The 20,844-nt window shown below is 41.0% G+C and overlaps 1 protein-coding gene and 1 pseudogene across 18 annotated transcripts in view; one reads left to right on the top strand and one right to left on the bottom strand.

Moving 5' to 3' along the window:
* The window catches only part of LOC105467247 (protocadherin alpha-C2), a 220,551-nt gene that overhangs the window by 73,644 nt on the left and 126,063 nt on the right, over positions 1-20,844 (top strand). For 2 of the 18 annotated variants that reach the window (XM_071098306.1, XM_024788280.2), the window contains one exon: positions 13,381-16,802. The exons of 10 other annotated variants lie outside the window; for them this stretch is intronic. In XM_071098306.1, coding sequence (XP_070954407.1) covers positions 13,381-13,473 — 93 coding nt within the window. In that variant the 3' untranslated portion in view covers positions 13,474-16,802. Of the gene's footprint in view, positions 1-8,585; positions 12,927-13,380; positions 19,264-20,844 lie in introns of those variants that run through there. 6 more of the 18 variants (XM_071098307.1, XM_024788281.2, XM_011716291.3 and 3 more) reach the window with 5 other exon arrangements.
* Positions 4,125-4,966, bottom strand: LOC139363656 (uncharacterized; annotated as a pseudogene).

Here is a 20,844-nt window from a genome sequence, read left to right as displayed (position 1 = left end):
TCTAGTGATACCTTTCTAATATAATTTATTCCAGGAGTTTTTGAATATTTTTATCCTATACAGTGGGTCAGCCGTTGTTTGGTACTTAAATTTTTTAAAATAATAATTTATTCTGAATACACTAATATTTTCCAATACAGATATGTGATATAGGTTGCAGTTCTGATGATTTACTTTCATAATCACTTTTTATTACAAGTATTTGTAAGGTTAGTACTTCATGTTATTTCATTTCCAATCTAAATTTTGATTTGATTGTATTTGCATTAACAAAAAATTTCACTGATCTGTATCTCTTAAGTGAAAATGTGTTTTCCCCCATGCGTAGAATATGTGTAGTGTACCATAGCTTATACTGCCACAGCAGATTTCTATGTTCAGTGATTACAGCTTTTCCTTAATAGTGCAGTAAGTAGGTGGGCAGTTCATTGGTAAAAATGTCTTTATCTTAGCAATTAAGTTAAATGCTTTGAATTTTAAAAATGTTTTTCATCTTTGTTTTAGTTGTAGTGTTACCTGTGTCAGTGTGTATTATTCATTTAGCAGAAGAAAATGTATGTTTCAGTTATTTACATAATTTTATCCAGTAGTTCTTCATTATCTGCTCCTTTATCAGTATTAGGCATTGCTTATGATATTCACGTATTAGCTCTTTCACTTTGAGGAAGGAGCCATGCTTATGCTTAAAAATGAAGAGAATTTGAACACTTTTAATTTTGAGATTGAAAATACTTTAGTACAGATGAATATTAAAAGTTTGAGGAGAAAATTAAATTAATGTTTTCTACTGATCTGATATATTGCAGTTTAATAGCTTCTCTAGTCATCTTAAACAGGGTAGGGTTGGATGATATATACTCAGAAATGAAAGCTAATTTAGTTGCATAGTGACAAAACTACAATATCAATTGTGTTTTCCTGAAATTGGTTGTTACCTGATACCCATGATTTCATTTTTTAAAAAAATTTATTAATTCTAGTGTTACCAAACACCAATGCCATGAATTTATCATCTTGCCTATGGCTCTTAGCAATTATTTTTTTCTTTCCCTTTGTCTTTGAGTATGGAGATTGAATTTGTTACTCAGTATGTACTTCACAAATAGCTTCAAATAAAAGTTAAAATTATTGTTCAAGTTTAGGAACACCAAAAAAACCAAAACAAAACAAAACAAAAACTGTGGCAAGAATTTAAGCATGGCATTCTTTCAGTGTTAATACTCTCCATGCCCTGCCTCCAGCTGTTAGAAATTATAGCTGCTAAGTTAATGCAGAGTTTAGACGTGTATTTGTTATTATATCAAATAGGTTTATAAAATATATACTTCCCCCTCTGATATTTGAAAAAAAAAATCCTCCCGGATGTCTTATAATATAAAAAACTTAGTAAAAACTCATATCAATTGTAAAAGTCTCAGGTATACAGGTGTATTAATCTCTCCATCAATACTCATTTAAGGCCAGGCATGGTGGCTCACACCTGTAATCACAGCATTTTGGGAGGCAAGGTGGGAGGATTGCTTGAGGCCAGGAGTTCAAGACCAACCTGGGCAACGTAGGGATACCTTGTACTGTGTGTGTGTATACATATATATATATATATATATGATGGGCTCTCCATACATATATATATGTACTTATGTGTATATAAGCCAGGCATGGTGGTATATGCCTTTAGTCCCTACTGTAGTGCTACTTGGGTGGGTGAGGAGGGAGGATGGCTTGAGCCCAGGAGGTCAAGGCTGCAGTGACCCATGATTATGCCACTGCACTCTAGCCTGGATGACAAAGTGAGACCCTATTTCAAAAACTGAAAAAAGCAAAAGCAATAGTAACATCAGTATCCTGCAAATATGATCTTTTTTCATATTAATTCACATGATAATACAGTTGGTGCAGTAGTACTTTATTTAAGATGTCTACATACAAGATAAAACTCTTCCTGGAATTCTGATTTGTAAGACAAACTCACCTTTGAAGAGGTACTGATCACACACAAGAAAGTATAGGAAAGGAGTTGAAAGCTCACAAAGAAAAACGTAAACAGGCCTGGTGCGGCGGCTCACACCTGTAATTCCAGCACTTTGGGAGGCCGAGGCCGGTGGATCACGAGGTCAGGAGATGGAGACCATCCTGGCTAAAATGGTGAAACCTCGTCTCTACTGAAAAATACAAAAAATTGGCCGGGTGTGGTGGTGGGTGCCTGTAGTCCCAGCTACTCGGGAAGCTGAGGCAGGAGAATGTCGTGAACCGGGGAGGCAGAGCTTGCAGTGAGCCGAAATGGCGCCACTGCACTCCAGCCTGGGCAACAGAATGAGACTCCGTCTCAAAAAAAAAAAAAAAAAAAAAAAAAAAAAGGAGAGAAAGAAAGAAATCGTAAACATAAACATATGCAGGAATCAGGAAGGAAGAAGGTAAGTGAAATAATATGAAACCAAATGCACTTATGTTTTGAGCCACAGGATATTGTTGCTCTCCAAGAAAAGTATTTTTTAACAGAAGAAAATCAGATTATTCTAAGATCAGAAAGAAGCTCCATTGTTCCCGTGCTTTAAAAACTACAAACACCCATTAAGATCATGTGGAACCTCAGGAACAAGGAATCGAAAGGTCTCAGAGGAACTAAGTCTTTCTAGTCATGAAATATTGTTTTACTAACCAAAAGAGAGGCATGATAACAGCTGCCAGACTAAGTGGCCAGGAATCCCGGAGCCTACAGCATTGGCTTCTGCTCCCTGAATTTTGTGAAGCAGGGAAGGACCAACTCCACTATACCATCCTGGAAGAGGCCAAGGACGGCACATGGCATCTTCGTGGGCTGTATGGCGCCGGACCTGGGTCTGGAGCTGGTGGAGCTGATACTTCACCTGTTTCAGTTGGATTCCAAAGGCTGCAGGGACCTTCTGGAGGTAAATCTGCAGAATGGTATTTTTGTGAGTTCTCTGATCAACCTCGAGGAGCTGTGTGGGAGGATCTCGGAGTGCAGCATCCACCTGGAGGTGATCGTAGACAAGTTGCTACAGGTTTTCCATGTGGAGGTGAAAGTGAAGAACATTGAAGACAACCTGCCAGTGTTCTCAGCAACACAAAAGAATCTGTTTCTGAAACTAGGACTCTTGATTCTCGTGTTTCACTAGAGGATGTCTGGGATGCCGACATCGAGGCCAATGCTCTGATGACTTACATACTGTACCCCAATGATTATTTTTCCCTGGAAATACCAACCAAGAGCAGGTAAAACCACTCGAAGGTGTATTTTAAAAATTCTTTCAGATAGATAAGTTACTTCAGAGCTACTCTTGGTGCTCAAAGCAACTGATGGGGGCAAAGCTGAGCTGACAGGCACCAAAGCCTTACATATCACAGCGCTGGATGTAAATAATGATGCCCAGTGTTTGACAAAGCAGCCTATCATATGAAATTACTGGAAAATGCAGGAGAAAGTACACTGGTTATTAGACTTAACCCCTTGGATTTGAACGAGGGTTCAAACAGCCACATTGTTTCTTTGCAACTGATGTCTTCCCTAACATAGAAGCCCTTTTTCGCATAGATTCAGACAGTGAAGAAATAAAAGTAAATGTAAAGATAGGTTTTGAGGAAACTAAATAATGAAAGATTCAAATACAGGCAGTTGACAAAGGTAATTCCCCATTGTTTGGTCACTGCACAGACTTGATAGAAGTCTTGGACATCAATGATAGTGTTCCAGAGTTAGCAGTAAGTCGCTATCATTCCCTGTACAGGAGGACGCTCCGCTGGGTACCGTCATAGCCCTAATCAGTGTAACTGACCCCAACTTCAGTGCCAAGGGACAGGTGACCCGCACCCTGATGCCTCACGTCTCTTCAAGCTGGTGTCCACCTTCAATAGGCCCTGCCGAGAACCTATTCGTTGGTGCTCCACAGCGCCCTGGACGAAGAGAGCAAATCTATCAATTGGTGGTAATCGTGCGGAATGGGGACTCGCTTTCATTGTGAGCCACAGCCATCAGGTCCGTGGAAGTGACCGAACAGTGAACCACAACGCACCGGCGTTCGGGCAGCCCGAGTACATGGTGTTCGTAAAAATATCAACCCGCGGGGCTGCCACGGCTTCACAGTGTCCGCGCGGGACCGGTACGCTCAGGAGAATGTGCTGTTGATGGAACAGCGGGTGAGTGAGCGCGCGCTGTCTAGCCATGTGTCGGTGCACGCGGAGAGCGGCAAGTTGTACGCGCTCCAGCGACTGGACCACGAGGAGCTGGAGCTGCTGCAGTTCCAGATGAGAGCGCGCGAAGCTGGCATGCCGCCTCTGGGCAGCAGCGTGACGCTGCAGGTATTAGTGCTGGAACGACAACTTTGTCGGCGCTGCTGGCGCCTTGGGTGGGCTGGCGGCGCTGTGAGTGGGCTGGTCCCTCATTCAGTGGGTGCAGGCCACGTGGTGGTGAAGGTGCGCGGGGTGGACTCCAGCTACGACGTCTGGTTGTCACAAGAGCTGCATCTGTCAACTGGCAGCACCCGTTCCACGTGGGGCTGTGCTTGGGCGAGATCAGCACGAGTACCCTGAACGAAGTGAAAGTTACGCGCCACCGCCTGCTGGTGCTGGTGAAGGACCACCGCGAGCTGGCGCTGACTGCCACAGTCACCGTGGTTGTGTCGCTGGTGGAGAGCAGACAGGCGAGGAAAGCCTCATCGCATGCGTTGGCGGGCGTCGAGGTCCAGGAGGCAGCGCTGGTGGATGTCAACGTGTACCTGATCATTGCCATCTGAGTGGTGTCCAGCCTGTTGGTGCTAACGTTGCTGCTGTACACGACGCTGCGGTGCTTGGTGCCGCTCACCGAGGGCTCATGCACGCCAGGCAAGCCCAGGCTGGTGTGCCTCAGCGTAGTGGGATCTGGTCTTACTTGCAGCAAAGGAGATCTTACTTCGGAGAGTGGCCGCCCAAGGTCAACCTTATGGTTTTCAGTCCTACTGTTCCCCGTGGTTCAGGTTTTGGAGACAGACTTCAATAGAAAATTTTTGAGAATGTAAGTACTGTAATCCTGGAAAGTATTTCATTCCTATTAATGTCCCTCATGGTTACATTGATAATGTTTACCAAGTTATTGTTTAATTCTATTGCTTTATTTATTTTGCTTTTGTTTTTCTTTTGAGATGGTTTATTTAAAGTACATTGGGGCCGGGCGCAGTGGCTCATGCCTATTTGTAATCCCGGCACTTTGGGAGGCCAAGGCAGGAGGATCACTCGAGGTCAGGAGTTTGAGACCAGCCTGGCCAAAATGGTGAAACCCTATCTCTACTAAAGATACAAAAAAATTAGCTGGGTGTCGTGGTGCACACCTGTAATCCCAGCTACTCAGGAGGCTAAGGCACGGGAATTGCTTGAACCCAGAAGGTGGAGGTTGCAGTGAGCCAAGATGAGGCCACTGCACTACAGCCTGGGAGACAGGGTGAAACTGTGTCTCAAAAAAAAAAGTACATGGGAAGTCTAGCCATCTTCATCACATTTTACTGCAGTCGCCATGAATATTCTTTAGGAATATTCTTCAGTTGGTAAGTATAATGATAATACTACTAATGAATTAGACTGACTGGCTGTTTCCTGTAAATGAGAAAGTTAAATCTTACAGGAAGGATAATGATGAATAATGATCCTTATGAGAAGGTCAAATCTTCTCAATTTTGAAGCAAGTTCTTTATTCCTATTCATTTTCTTATTCTGATTTGTGTCCTCCATTCCTTATTATTTTTATGTATTCAAAAATACCATGACAATATTTAATATAATAATTATTTGAGTTTAAAACATGTTTAAATTTTTATCTTTCTATAATCTGTAAATTTATCTTTCACAAACGGTGATCAGCAGGGTTGAGGCAGCTTCGTTCACAAACAATTTTGTTTCTTCACGATCAATAGCAATCTTTTTTGAGATGGTGATTGCAGTGGGTGGAGTTTTAGCTTTGCCTTTAAAGGTGATTTTACTTCTTAATTTTTGTCTTCAATCTTCTTATAATTTCATTTTAGGTCATTGTCTTCACAATCTTCAGCTACTTCAGATAGCCAACAATTTTGTTCTTTTTTTTTTTTTTTTTTTAAGTCAGCTCTGCTTAATAACCTGTTGAACTAATTGCTGCTGTCCTCCAGTTTAAGTTGTTGAGCTCTTCTACTATTTTGGAAAGATTTCTTTGAGCACTTATTATACTCATTTTTCTTTCATTTTTGGTACCTGGCTGCATGAAAATATTTTAGGGTAGGAAAATTCACACTTATTTGGGTTTTAAGTATAAGAGAGTCTTCCCATAAATGATGAAGAGTGATACCATTGTCTGTGTTCATTAAACTGCATGGTTTTCAGAATGGCATTGCTGAGCTTGGCACGGTGTCTCAGGCCTGTAATCCCAGCATTTTGGGAAGCCAAGGCAGGAGGATTGCTTGAGGCCAGAAGTTTGAGACCAGCCTGGGCAACATAGTGAGACCCCCATCTCTACCAAAAAATGTCATTGCTTTTAATAACTTAAGTATAAGAATCATGGGATATTAATAAAGGCACTTTCACTTGACAATTGTGGTGTTAATTATACCTTAGAATTTAACATTGTATACTCTTGATATATTTGATGCAAAATATTTTTTGCCTTCACACCATATTCATGTGAATTGCTTTCTTTAAAGGGATCCCAGAGAACATGTATTTATAGCTGTAAGGATGTGTATCAAATTATATGTAAAATTACTTTGCTCTTTTTGGCTCTAATTACAAATGAGATGGCCTTTAATTCTGTGTAAAGAAATAGTATATTTACATATGGGAGGATAATCATGTTATAGATAGGGTAAAGTTAATATAAATGCTGAAAAGGAGTTAGTGGTGTCTACCTAGAAAAATAACTTCTGAGAGGATGATTTCTATGAAGATAAACATTAAGGAAATTTCAGAAAAGGGAAAACCCTGTCCTACTTTATGGTGCTGGAATTCTCTTCATCCATAACTATAGAACAAGAGCCAACACTGATCAGTAACTTCGTGATAATAAATCACCACTGTTTGAGCAGTTTATTAATATATTTGTTAGACATCAAGTAAGGGGCTTAAATACATTATTTCATTTAATCCTTATAACAATTTCTAAAGTACATATGACCACTCCAATCTGAAAGATAAAATAAGAGAAGCTGAGATGTTTATCTATTTTATCCAGTGCCAGTACATGGTGGAGATATTATTCAAATGCATATCTTTCAGACTTCAGATTCATTCTTTGTTCACTATAATGTAGAGCTTTCTTCAGTAAGTCTTTTCTCTACTCAAACCTAGTCTTGGCTAGGAAAATCAAGCACAAGCTGTGTACAGGCAAATCTTTCTTTCTGTTGTACTTAGAAAACTTCACTATTGTCTTCATCATTAATTTTGTACAATGCGTGATTGAGATGGCACTAAGTTTTTTTATGTTAAGTGATTTTTTTCTTATAAGAGTTCATGATCATCATTATCATTTGTTTTAATCAATGCCACATTGAGATAGGTATTTTGGTTATGTAATTGTTAAATAATTAAGAGTTGCTCTATAAGAACTACGTTTCTGTTGTTTGGAAGTGATATAAGTAAGAATCATTTAACATGCAAGAAAAGTCAGAAAACCTTGGTTTCCAATATCCTTGTGGAACACCCAAACTAAACACTTATACCAAAAATGACACCCTTCTTTCGTTACTGTGAATAAAGACAGTGTTTGGGACAAGCATAGGTGTTGATATTATTATTTCAGGGACCCTGAACATGGCCAAAGGATTCAAGAAATGTTTACAATATTGCATACTTCAATAACAATTTTAGAGACATAGATTCCCATCAAAATCTTCAAATGTGTGTAGGTCTTTCAGTCTTCTTCAGTCTTACTGTTGTCTAGGAAGCTAGTACCACTGACAAACGATTTGTGACCAAATAACTGTTTTTACTTGAATAAGCCATGAAAGAGCAGAATTAGCATTACTGAGTAAATCCTATAATTTTGTTAATACAGTGGTTGGATAATGTAATTCTAATCTGTTGATTTTGGAGAACCTCCTGGGGTTCTGACAACTGTGTCAAAATTTATTTAGGTATTTTCAAGAAATAATAGCGCCAGGTCTGTTATAGAATATCAGTGGATGATGTGCACTAGTAAGACATTAAAATATACACTCTAATACATATATGACTAACAGGACATACAGGCAGATTGTACATCCTGATTGATATAGTAAAAGTCAGGCACATAGTTCCTTAATCTTCAATTGATTTTACAAAATCAGTTAACAATAACTGTATTGAAATGACTTCTTGGCATTAGCCTATACCCTGATATTAGGCTGATCCTCAAAGATGAGTTCAAAGGGAGCATAATCTCTTCACTAGGGGCTGGTTGAGATGGTGACACCTGAAATATCACAGCCAGAATGCAAAAGATGGGTCATTGATTCATAAACTCTATCAAACTCTATTATGACTTGGCGTTTGTTCAGTACTACTTTATATATTCACAAAATGCTATATCATTGGAAATTAATACCTAAATTAACATCTTGTTTTAATTCAAATATGTGATATTATCATCTTTCCAGGGTAAACCTTCTCAGGTTCATTTTCCTACCTTGAAAGACTCTACATTCCATGTAACATCTTCATCCCCAATTCCCATAATAAGGTGATTGAGGATCTGTTGTTTCCTTTTGTTCAAAATAAACCTGATGTGCTTCAAATATCATGTTGAATATACTGTCATCTGGTCTAATGTTCTATTTTGATTAGAAGCTACTATGATTGATTATTTTACAGATGCATGATGGAACTAACTGTCATAAAAGTTGATATGTCTCCTTTAATTTTTTAATACAGAATTTTACATTCATCTTAATTAGAGTTCTAGTGTTATGACAACATTGGGAAAATAGTAAATATGAAAAAAGTAGAACAAAATCTCAAATTAATAGTTGAATATATATAAAATATTAGCATACACATATGATAACTTTTTCATATGTCATTGCAGTATTTTTAGATTGGAGATAAACCATCAAAACTATACAACAAAATATTTAAGCTAGACTGGTATTTATTCGAAATCACTTTCTACTCTAAAATTTTGTTGCATCTTCTTTTTTTCCTCCTAAATCCTAAGAGTATATGAAAAGACAAAGAAAGTTCAAACAAATTACAACTTCAGGCAATGAAAACTCTCATAAGCAATTCCTGTATTTTACTCAGTATTTTCTATGAAATTCCATTTCCACAAACACTAAGGTAATTTACCATTTAGTTGAATTGTTTGATTAATTTTCTATGTTTTAAGCACAATATCAGGTACTTAGAGAAGATATAATTAAAAATCACATCTCTTGTTTTCCATGAACTTACGCTCTCAAACCCAAAATTCTTTAAACAAGAAACAAACTATTTTCATGAATATAACTGAATTAGGTTAAGGAAACCAAAGTTGGTGACTTGGAAATACCAATGCACAAAGATGTTCAGGGTGATTTTATTTATTTTATCGAATGATACTAAAATTTATTTTATAGTTGAAAAGCCTATTTCTGTCATATCATTGACTCTATTACATAAAGTGATCAATTTTGATATCTTGTATTATGCTACTATGGCTTACGTTAGAAATAATAAATGTCAAATAAAAATTCGTCTAGATCAATAGATTTTTCCTTTGTGAATCCTTTTTTAAAACTACCAAGTTTGAGAATATGAATATACTTGTTTTTCATATTGTTCTGCAATGGATATAAAGTCACTTATAATCAGAAAGCAATTAAATGTAAATAACAGTAAAGAATCAGAACTATAGAAAACAGGTATGAAAAGGCAAGCCCACAGAGATGAGAATAGGTCATGTGGAACATAAAGACTAAAGAGCTGCTTTTATAAAACTTCAATTTTTTTCTTTGAGTTCCGTAGCAGCCAAAGTAACATGGGAGACTGAAAGTAAAACAATTCAAATTTGATAATATTTTTATATGAGGAACAACACTTTCAGGAAATGTTTAGCCCTAGTTTTTCATGAGGCCACGTTAACAACTGAATTCTCGTTCTCTCTCACTCTCTCAGTGTATATGTATTTTAGATAAGTAAAAGAACAATTTTATAATGCTGTCATACATAGACACAATAATTAAATTTGACGTTAATCAAGAAATAAAATGCCATTTCCATATATATTTAGTTTCATTATGACTTATAATCTGAATATTCCATAAATAAGCACGTTGGAAATATTTAGGGGAAGAAACCCAAAACACGTGAAATTCTACGGTGGTAAATGTAGTGCACAGTACTCACAGCTTTAGGCGCAAGGTGTCGCTCTTTACTTGGTGGAAAGTTCTTTCAAAGGTTGATCTGAATAGTCAGGCACTCGCATACAAAGGGACTCCATCATACCGGATGCCACCGTTTAAGGAGCCTTTGAAACTTCTCAAGAATTCAGCGAGATTTTTAACCTGAAACTGAAGAATCTGGTACTGTAAGTCTAAAGAAGCTTATTTTGGAATCCAATTTCGTATGCGATGTTTGGTTTTCAGAGATGGGGACTGGGCCCCCCACGACTACTGCTCTGGCTTCTCTTCCTCGAATTCTGGGAGATGGGAAGCGGCCAGCTCCACTACTCCGTCTACGAGGAGTCCAAACACGGCACTTTCGTGGGCCGCATCGCACAGGACCTGGGGCTGGAGCTGGCGGAGCTGGTGCCGCGCCTGTTCCGGGTGGCGTCCAAAACACATGGGGACCTTCTGGAGGTAAATCTGCAGAATGGCATTTTGTTTGTGAATTCTCGGATCGACCGCGAGGAGTTGTGCGGGCAAAGCGCGGAGTGCAGCATCCACCTGGAAGTGATAGTGGACAGGCCGCTGCAGGTTTTCCACGTGAACGTGGAGGTGAAGGACGTTAACGATAACCCGCCGGTGTTCTCGCTCAGAGAACAAAAGCTGCTGATTGCGGAATCTAAGCAATTGGACTCGCGTTTTCCACTAGAGGGAGCTTCTGATGCTGATATTGAAGAGAATGCTCTATTGACCTACAGGCTAAGTCAAAATGAGTATTTTTCTTTAGATTCACCAACGAATAGTAAGCAGATTAAAAGACTGTCACTTATTTTAAAGAAGTCTCTGGATAGAGAGAAAACTCCGGAACTTAATTTGCTACTAACGGCTACAGACGGGGGAAAACCGGAGCTTACTGGCACTGTTCAGCTGTTAGTCCAAGTCTTGGATGTCAACGACAATGATCCAGAGTTTGATAAATCAGAATACAAGGTGAGCCTTATGGAAAACGCTGCTAAAGAAACTCTTGTGATAAAACTAAACGCCACAGACCGAGATGAGGGAGTCAACGGAGAGTTAACATACTCCTTAATGTCAATTAAGCCCAATGGAAGACCCTTATTTACACTAGATCAAAATAATGGAGAAGTGAGGGTCAATGGAATTTTAGATTATGAAGAAAACAAGTTTTATAACATTGAAGTACAGGCTACAGATAAGGGGACTCCCCCAATGGCAGGTCACTGTACAGTCTGGGTGGAAATCTTGGACACCAACGATAACTCTCCTGAAGTCACCGTGACTTCTGCGTCCCTCGCAATACGAGAGGACACTCATCCCAGCACGGTCATTGCCCTGATCAGCGTGTCTGACCGTGACTCAGGTGTCAACGGGCAGGTGACCTGCTCTCTGACTCTCCACGTTCCCTTCAAGCTGGTGTCCACCTTCAAGAATTATTACTCGTTGGTGCTGGACAGCGCCCTGGACCGTGAGAGCGTGTCGGCCTATGAGCTGGTGGTGACCGCGCGGGATGGGGGCTCGCCTTCGCTGTGGGCCACGGCCAGGGTATCCGTGGAGGTGGCCGACGTGAACGACAACGCACCTGCGTTCGCACAGCCCGAGTATACAGTGTTCGTGAAGGAGAACAACCCGCCGGGCTGCCACATCTTCACTGTGTCTGCGCGGGACGCGGACGCGCAGGAGAACGCGCTGGTGTCCTACTCGCTGGTGGAGCGGCGGATGGGCGAGCGCGCGCTGTCGAGCTACGTGTCGGTGCACGCGGAGAGCGGCAAAGTGTACGCTCTGCAACCGCTGGACCACGAGGAGCTGGAGTTTCTGCAGTTCCAGGTGAGCGCGCGTGACGCTGGCGTGCCGTCTCTGGGCAGCAACGTGACGCTGCAGGTGTTTGTGCTGGATGAGAACGACAACGCACCGACACTGCTGGCGACTCGGGCTGGCAGCGCGGGAGGCGCAGTTAATGAGCTAGTACCGCGGTCAGTGGGTGCGGGCCACGTGGTGACGAAGGTGCGCGCAGTAGACGCGGACTCAGGCTACAATGCGTGGCTTTCATATGAATTGCAGCCGGCGGCGGTCGGCTCGCGCATCCCGTTCCGCGTGGGGCTGTACACGGGCGAGATCAGCACAACGCGGGCCCTGGACGAGGTGGACTCACCGCGCCACCAACTTCTGGTGCTGGTGAAGGACCACGGTGAGCCGGCGCTGACGGCCACTGCCACCGTGCTGGTGTCGTTGGTGGAGACCGGACAGGCGCCAAAGGTCTCTTCGCGGGCTCTGGTGGGCGCCGCGAGCCCAGAGGCTGCGCTGTTGGATGTCAACGTGTACCTGATCATCGCCATTTGCGCGGTGTCCAGCCTGCTGGTGCTTACGCTGCTGCTGTATACTGCGATGCGGTGCTCGGTGACGCCCACTGAGGGCACGTGCGGGCCGGGCAAGCCCACTCTGGTGTGCTCCCGCGCGATGGGGAGCTGGTCGCACTCGCAGCAGAGGCAGCAGAGGGTGTGCTCTGGGGAGGGCCCACCTAAGACGGACCTCATGGCCTTCAGCCCCAGTCTTCCTCTAGGTCTGAATAAAGAGGAGGAAGGGGAAAGACAGGAACCAGGGTCAAATCACCCCGGACAGGTGAGTTTTCTACAGATTCCACCTATCAGAAAGTGTATGTGAAATTATTTAAAATCCAGTGTTTTTCACGGATTTTTTAAGGGAAAGTTTTATGATCAGTATTTTGAATAATGTTTTAGATAACAACGTCTGTTCATGAAATGCCAAATGATACACATCTTCAGTCTTTTAGTCATATGAATAATTCGGCTTCTTTAACCAATAAATGTACTATTTCTCTTAATATTTGTTTAGCAAATATTAAAAGAAATGAGATGCAAGAATGATTCTTCTGTAGTCACTTGAGTAGAAATAATTACTATTTTCACTAAAGTACCCATGCTCCTTCATCTCTAAACTTCAGTTATGGCCATAATAACTAAGGATTATTTAAATTTGCTCCTCTTTGTCTTTTAGTAGAGTTTTGCCTTGATATTTCCACATTGTTAAATCAATTGGCTTTGTTTTTCTAAAGGGAGGAGGTCTTCCCATGATGTCCAGGTTGGACTGCACTGGCTATTCACAGGTGACCGCTCAAAGGATTCTCCCACTTCAGCCTCCAGAGTAGCTGGGAATGCAGTGCCACTACACTTAGTCCATTGGCTTTTCTAACTTCAGGCTTGTATCAAAACTGGAATACTCCATTAGTATGACATGATTTACTTTACTTTTTTTATTTTTACAGTGTTAAACATTCATCATAAATTCATTATATATGAAACAATCTTTACTTTTGTCTTTATTCTTGTGATAATACTTGTTGTCATATTGTTTGAAAAAAAAAGTTAAACCTTGCATTCTTATATGCTGCTTTATGGAAATAATATAACTAAAATTCTACATGTTCTTGCCAGGCAAAGTGGCTCAGGCCTGTAATCCCAGGTATTTGGGAGGCTGAGGCAGGAGAACTGCTTGAGCCCAAGAATTTGAGGCCTGCCTAGACAGCATAGCGAGATCCTGTCTCTATAAAAAATTTAAAAATTAGCCAGACCTGGTGGTGCATGCTTGTAGTCCCAGTTTCTTGGGAGGTTGACATGAGAGGGTCCCCTGAACCCAGAGGTTCAGGGCTGCAGGCAGCAGTGAGCTATCATCGTGAGACCCCTATCTGAAAAAAATAATTTTTTTTTTTTGCCTGTTCTTGATTTTGTGCCATACAAAGGCAAGAGATTTGTCAACTTTTGGATACTCAAACAAAATGGCAAGATTTATGATTCCAAAGGAAACTAGGTAAATAAAATTATTCAAATTATCCAAACATGCTAAAGACTTGCATATAGGGCTATATTATCTACAATATATGCTAGCTGGCATTCTTCCATAGGTTTTTCAGATTCATGTAGCAGAGAAAAAATTAAATATATTAATGTGAGTACCTACTGACAATTTTTCATTCATCTCACATTTTAACTGCTCTATCTTGTAGTGCCTTATCTCTAATGTTTTTGAAATTTTCTTTCCACGTGGTATCACTCCATCTGAAGATCTGAGCAAAGATCATTTACTTCTGAGTCATTCTTCATATTTAGTTATTCTTACCACACGTAGAGTGGTGGAATTACAGACTTTCTTGAGAATCATATCTAGTTATTTCCCCCCTTATAGATGCATAACATACCATTTGGCACAATATTCAAAGAGTCTATGCTGAAGCCTAGTCATAGACTTTAGATCAAGAACTTTTGTACCTTAGTATTCATTGGCTAAAAACATTCTTTAAGTATTAAAGAGAAGGCAACAAGATAAAAATATAAAATATTTCAGACTCAAAAGGGATTAAACCATCATACCACTTACGAAACTTTACAAATATAATAAATGTGAATATTAGATAGGGAATACATTACCCATCTCCAGATAAAGTTTTTGGAATAACTCAAGAACTTTTAAAGACTTGGTAACGTTTTCAGTGCAGGTTAAAATTTTGTAAATTATTATTTTATATCACATAAATAACAAATTTGCATTTTAGATAATTTAGATTACTTGGACTGATTTCTGAAAAGTTGTGTCTTTTATACTTATTCTTAATGCCAAGATTGCATTCTATGGTATAAAATTATAATTTCAATTTATTTTCTAGTTTGGTTGTTTAAGTATTAAGCTGAACTTAGATGTTCCTATTGGCTTAACAAATTGTTTAGGGCAAAGAGTGTGTGAGAACTACATAATACACTATTATTATTTGTTTCTTTTTGAGATAGAGTCTTGGTCTATCACCCAGGTTGGAGTGCAGTGATGTGATCTTGGCTCACTGCAATCTCCACCTCCCGTGTTCAAGTGATTCTCCTGCCTCAGCTTTCCGAGTAGCTGGGACTACAGGCATGCACCACCACTCCTGGCTAATTTTTGTATTTTTAGTAGAGACAGGTTTTCACCATGTTGGCCAGGCTGGTCTTGAACTCCTGACCTCAGGTGATCTGCCTGCCTCAGCCTCCCAAAGTGCTGGGATTACAGGTGTAAGTCACTGCACCCAGACTATTTTTTAAAATTAAAGTTCCTTAGCTCATATGGTACCTTGACTACTTTTGAAAATGAAAAATAGGAAAGAAATTTGGTGGTAATATTAGACAATTTAAATAATTAGCCTGATGGCATCAAAATTCAAATATATTTTTAATTACTTAACATTTTATAGTCGATTTAAGTTATCTTATACTTGTAGAGCCATTCTTGGTTATTCTTTCCTAGTTTTGTAAAGGTGTCGTATTTGAGTTGCCTTTATTATTATATGTAATAGCAACGAATTGCATCAAATTATTGGTTTAAAGATTTTGACCTTGAGTATTAATAGACTTACAAAATCTATGTGTAGTTGTTCACAATGAGTTGTAGGATCTTATCTGTGTTTTGTTTTCTCTTAAAGCTGATTTTGAATTAATGAATAAACTCACTAAAGGTCTTTTGATTCCCCCTTGCATCACAGTCACTATTCTGATTTTCTGAAGAGAAGCATGTCCTAACTACTAAATGACCTATAGGGGAAGTTTTAGAGAAAAAGCAAAAGGTTGATATCAAGTTCACATTCTCTTGACTTTAGTCAATGAGATTAGGCTTCAAAACCTTTTAAGAGATCTTTCTCATATTAGTGCTCCATTGTTACTTTGGGATAGCATGAAATTTGGAGGTTTCAATAAAACATTTAACATGAAAGTGCTTTACTTTTGCTAGAGTAAAACTTTCCAGAATCTATTCCTGAGATTTGTTTTAGCATGTTATGGAAATGAGAGCAGTTATGTGAAAAGTTATTACATTCAAGCATCAAGGAACCAAAAACAATAACACTCTCCATATTTATGATGAATTCTAACTTTCATCAGATTTATGAATAAGACAATTTATATAAATGAAATATTGTTTGGTATTAGACATTTTAGTTTCTTATCCTTTGTTAAATACAAAATTCCTAACTTTCTCTAAAATCTTATGATGGAGTGCTTGTAAAGGTTAAAAGTTACTGAAACAGTGTGAATTCCAAGCTATATAAGGGCAGGGGTGATGTATATTATTCTGTATATCATTTTCCATGATAAAGTGTAGCTTCTAACCTACCGTATTTGAAAGATTTCTACTTTTAAGCAGAAAACATTTTTAAACTACAGTGTAATAAAATTGTTGATGTTTTGTTACTATCACGTGTATTAACTAAACCCTCATTTATAAATTATCCGTGAAAAATATCCGAAAGTGGAAACAACAGAATTTAGAGTGACCCAGAAAGTGGCTAAACCGAAAAGAACCTCAGGATCTTCCTTGCACTTACATAATCGGTCACATGATGTCGCTCTACACTCAAAAGGTGAAACAGGAAAATTTTTTCTCCGCACCCACATTCCAACCATTCACGGAATAGGATCGACTCCATATTGACTGTGATGCTGGAAAAAATGTACTAAATATGTACTTACAGAAAAGGGTGACTGCTCATGAAATACCTCAGGCAAGCGAACCCTTAAAACTGACTGTCCCAACTCAGAGGCCCTCATTTTCTGCAATGGTGATTATTGGGCCAAGAGGCCCGGGATCTCAGCGTCTGCTGCTCTCGCTTCTGCTCTTCGCAGCCTGGGAGGTGGGGAGCAGCCAGCTCCACTACTCCGTCTACGAGGAGTCCAAACACGGCACCTTTGTTGGCCGCATTGCTCAGGACCTGGGGCTGGAGCTGGCGGAGCTGGTGCCGCGCCTGTTCCGGGTGGCGTCCAAAACACACGGGGACCTTCTGGAGGTAAATCTGCAGAATGGCATTTTGTTTGTGAATTCTCGGATCGACCGCGAGGAGCTGTGCGGGAGGAGCGCGGAGTGCAGCATCCACCTGGAGGTGATAGTGGACAGGCCGCTGCAGGTTTTCCATGTGGACGTGGAGGTAAAGGACATTAACGACAACCCGCCAGTGTTCAGAGAAAGGGAACAAAAGGTACCTGTTTCTGAATCTGCGCCTCTGGACTCTCATTTTCCTCTAGAGGGCGCTTCTGATGCGGATATCGGCGTAAACTCTCTTTTGACCTATGCGTTAAGTCTAAATGAGCATTTTGAGCTTAAAATAAAAACAAAAAAAGATAAAAGTGTATTGCCTGAATTAGTTCTTCGGAAGTTATTGGACAGAGAACAAACGCCAAAACTCAATTTCTTGCTGATGGTAATCGATGGCGGTAAACCAGAACTAACAGGGTCTGTTCAGATTCAAATAACCGTCCTGGATGTGAATGACAATGGTCCGGCGTTTGATAAGCCCAGCTATAGAGTGGTGTTGTCTGAAAATGTCCAAAACGACACAAGAGTGATCCAACTAAACGCTTCCGATCCAGACGAAGGACTTAATGGAGAAATTTCCTATGGGATGAAAATGATTTTGCCAGTGAGTGAGAAATGTATGTTTTCAATAAATCCAGACACAGGTGAAATTAGAATTTATGGTGAATTGGATTTTGAAGAGAATAATGCCTATGAAATTCAGGTTAACGCCATTGATAAAGGGATTCCTTCCATGGCAGGTCACAGTATGGTCCTGGTGGAAGTTCTGGACGTGAATGACAATGTCCCTGAAGTAATGATTACTTCACTGTCACTCCCTGTGCAAGAGGATGCTCAGGTGGGTACCGTCATTGCCCTGATTAGCGTGTCGGATCGTGACTCTGGAGCCAATGGACAGGTTATCTGCTCACTGACACCTCATGTTCCCTTCAAGTTGGTGTCCACCTACAAGAATTACTACTCATTGGTGCTGGACAGCGCCCTGGACCGCGAGAGCGTGTCGGCCTATGAGCTGGTGGTGACCGCGCGGGATGGGGGCTCGCCTTCGCTGTGGGCCACGGCCAGCGTGTCTGTGGGTGTGGCCGACGTGAACGACAACGCGCCGGCGTTCGCGCAGCCCGAGTACACAGTGTTCGTGAAGGAGAACAACCCGCCGGGCTGCCACATCTTCACGGCGTCTGCGCGGGACGCGGACGCGCAGGAGAACGCGCTGGTGTCCTATTCGCTGGTGGAGCGGCGGGTGGGCGAGCGCGCGCTGTCGAGCTACGTGTCGGTGCACGCCGAGAGCGGCAAGGTGTACGCGCTACAGCCGCTGGACCATGAGGAGCTGGAGTTTCTGCAGTTCCAGGTGAGCGCGCGAGACGCAGGCGTGCCGCCTCTGGGCAGCAACATGACGCTGCAGGTGTTCGTGCTGGATGAGAACGACAATGCGCCGGCGCTGCTGGCGACTCGGGCTGGCAGCGCGGGCGGTGCAGTTAGCGAGCTGGTACCGCGGTCGGTGGGTGCGGGCCACGTGGTGGCGAAAGTGCGCGCAGTGGACGCTGACTCCGGCTATAACGCTTGGCTGTCCTACGAGTTGCAACCGGCGGCGGGTGGCGCGCGCATCCCGTTTCGCGTGGGGCTGTACACTGGCGAGATCAGCACGACACGCATCCTGGACCAGGCAGACGCTCCGCGCCACCGCCTTCTGGTGCTGGTGAAGGACCACGGTGAGCCCGCGCTGACGGCCACGGCCACGGTGCTGGTGTCGCTGGTGGAGAACGGTCAGGCACCAAAGGTGTCGTCGCGGGCCTCAGTGGGCGCTGTGGGTGCCGAAGCGGCTCTGGTGGACATCAACGTGTACCTGATCATCGCCATCTGTGCAGTGTCCAGCCTGCTGGTGCTCACACTGCTGCTGTACACTGCGCTGCGGTGCTCAGCGCCTCCCACCATGAGCCGGTGCTCGCCGGGCAAGCCCACGCTGGTGTACTCCAGCGCCATGGGGAGTTGGTCTTACTCGCAGCAGAGGAGGCAGAGGGTGTGCTCTGGAGAGGGCCCGCCCAAGACGGACCTCATGGCTTTCAGTCCAAGCCTTCAGCTGTCTCGAGAAGATTGTTTAAATCCTCCCAGTGAAGTAAGTTATTAATATTATTTAGATATATTTGTTTCCTTGAAGAACTTCCGTTTAGGTTATAACTACATTGTCTCGGTTTTCTTTGTGATTTTATCCTTTAAACTATCGAATGTCTCATCTTTCTTCGTCATTCTTACTCATTTTGAACTTTTGTGTATTTGTCTAACATTCATGAAGGAAATATGTAGATACAATGGAGGCCATGGATCACCACACTTAATATTTTTCTTTTTCTATAATATTTTATATGACTGATTAACTTTGAAAAATAATAATATATTAGATTAAAAACTGGCCAGATGTTTGATAACTTAAAACTTTATTTTAATTTGTTCATTATTCAAGATTACAGGTGAGTTGCAAGAATAGTACAAAAAGTTACTAGATGCCATTAATGGATTCTTTTACTCTTCCTCATGTGCTTAGGCTTTTAAAACAGCCTTCTTGATCACTATTCTAATTTCAGTACAATCTAGATATTTTCACATTATATTCCAGGTATTATCACAATAATATGAATATATGTCTGATATATGATGAATGATTTTCTTCATTGTTCACACAATACCTTCTTTATTTCAAGTAGGAATAGCTATTGTACTATTCTTATTTACATGAAATATAGTAAAATCATTTCTCAATTTAAAAATATTTAACCATCTGTACCATACAGTACAGTTGGCAACCAACTGTGGCTCAAACCCGGTTTTGGATGATCCCAAACTTATCATAGTATACCACTGCACTGTGCCTATTACCAAGTGAATCTTCTAATGTGCATTTTACATGTTTTAACTTTCTGTTTCTACAAAGTATCCAGAGGCTTCTCTTTAACCAGGGAATAAAATCTTACATACCCCAGCCTGGTAGTAAAGGTATTAAAATTTCCAGCCTTATATCTACTTTCTTACATATCTTTAGTTTAGGATCTGGAATATAGTATACGTTCAATCACTTTTTAAAAACATATGGGGATCTTGCTATGTTGTGCAGGCTGGACTAGAACTTCTAGGTTCAAGTGATCCTCCATTTCAGCCTTCCAAGTAGCTGGGACTACAGGCAGGCTCCACCACTCCCAGCTTCAATCAATTATTTTAAATAAATATATGGTATTGAAATTTATTACCTGGGCATTCCTCTCTATCTTAGAAATGGGAGTAAGCCCTAGAAATCAGATCTTTTATTGAAGAGTGTCTTGAAAGATAGATAACATTTTACCAAGAAAGTATTACATATGGGGAGATAAGTATGAACAACTGCAGAGTATATGGTGATAAATGTGTACTTGAAGGATTAGAGCAGGGGAGATTGTGAAAGCAGGAAAGCTATTTCTTTTTTAATAAATTAGGTATCAAGTAATGGAGACTTAAATTATGGCAGTAGGAATGAATTGAAAAAGACAAGAGGCATTGACAAAGTAAAAGCAGCCAAATAATGACAGACTCAATACAAATGATAAGAGAAAAACAAAAGTAGAAGGTGACTCTCACTTTTTTAGTTTGTTCAACTGAGAAGATGAGATTGCCGTTAACCAACTTGCAGAACAGTGTTGGAGAAACAGTTTATGCATATTTGAGCAGG

Source organism: Macaca nemestrina, chromosome 6, assembly GCF_043159975.1.
Source record: "Macaca nemestrina isolate mMacNem1 chromosome 6, mMacNem.hap1, whole genome shotgun sequence".
In the NCBI taxonomy this organism is placed as follows: domain Eukaryota; kingdom Metazoa; phylum Chordata; class Mammalia; order Primates; family Cercopithecidae; genus Macaca; species Macaca nemestrina.
The sequence above is the reverse complement of the archived record's forward strand: the minus strand, read 5'-3'. Positions and strand labels throughout refer to the sequence as shown.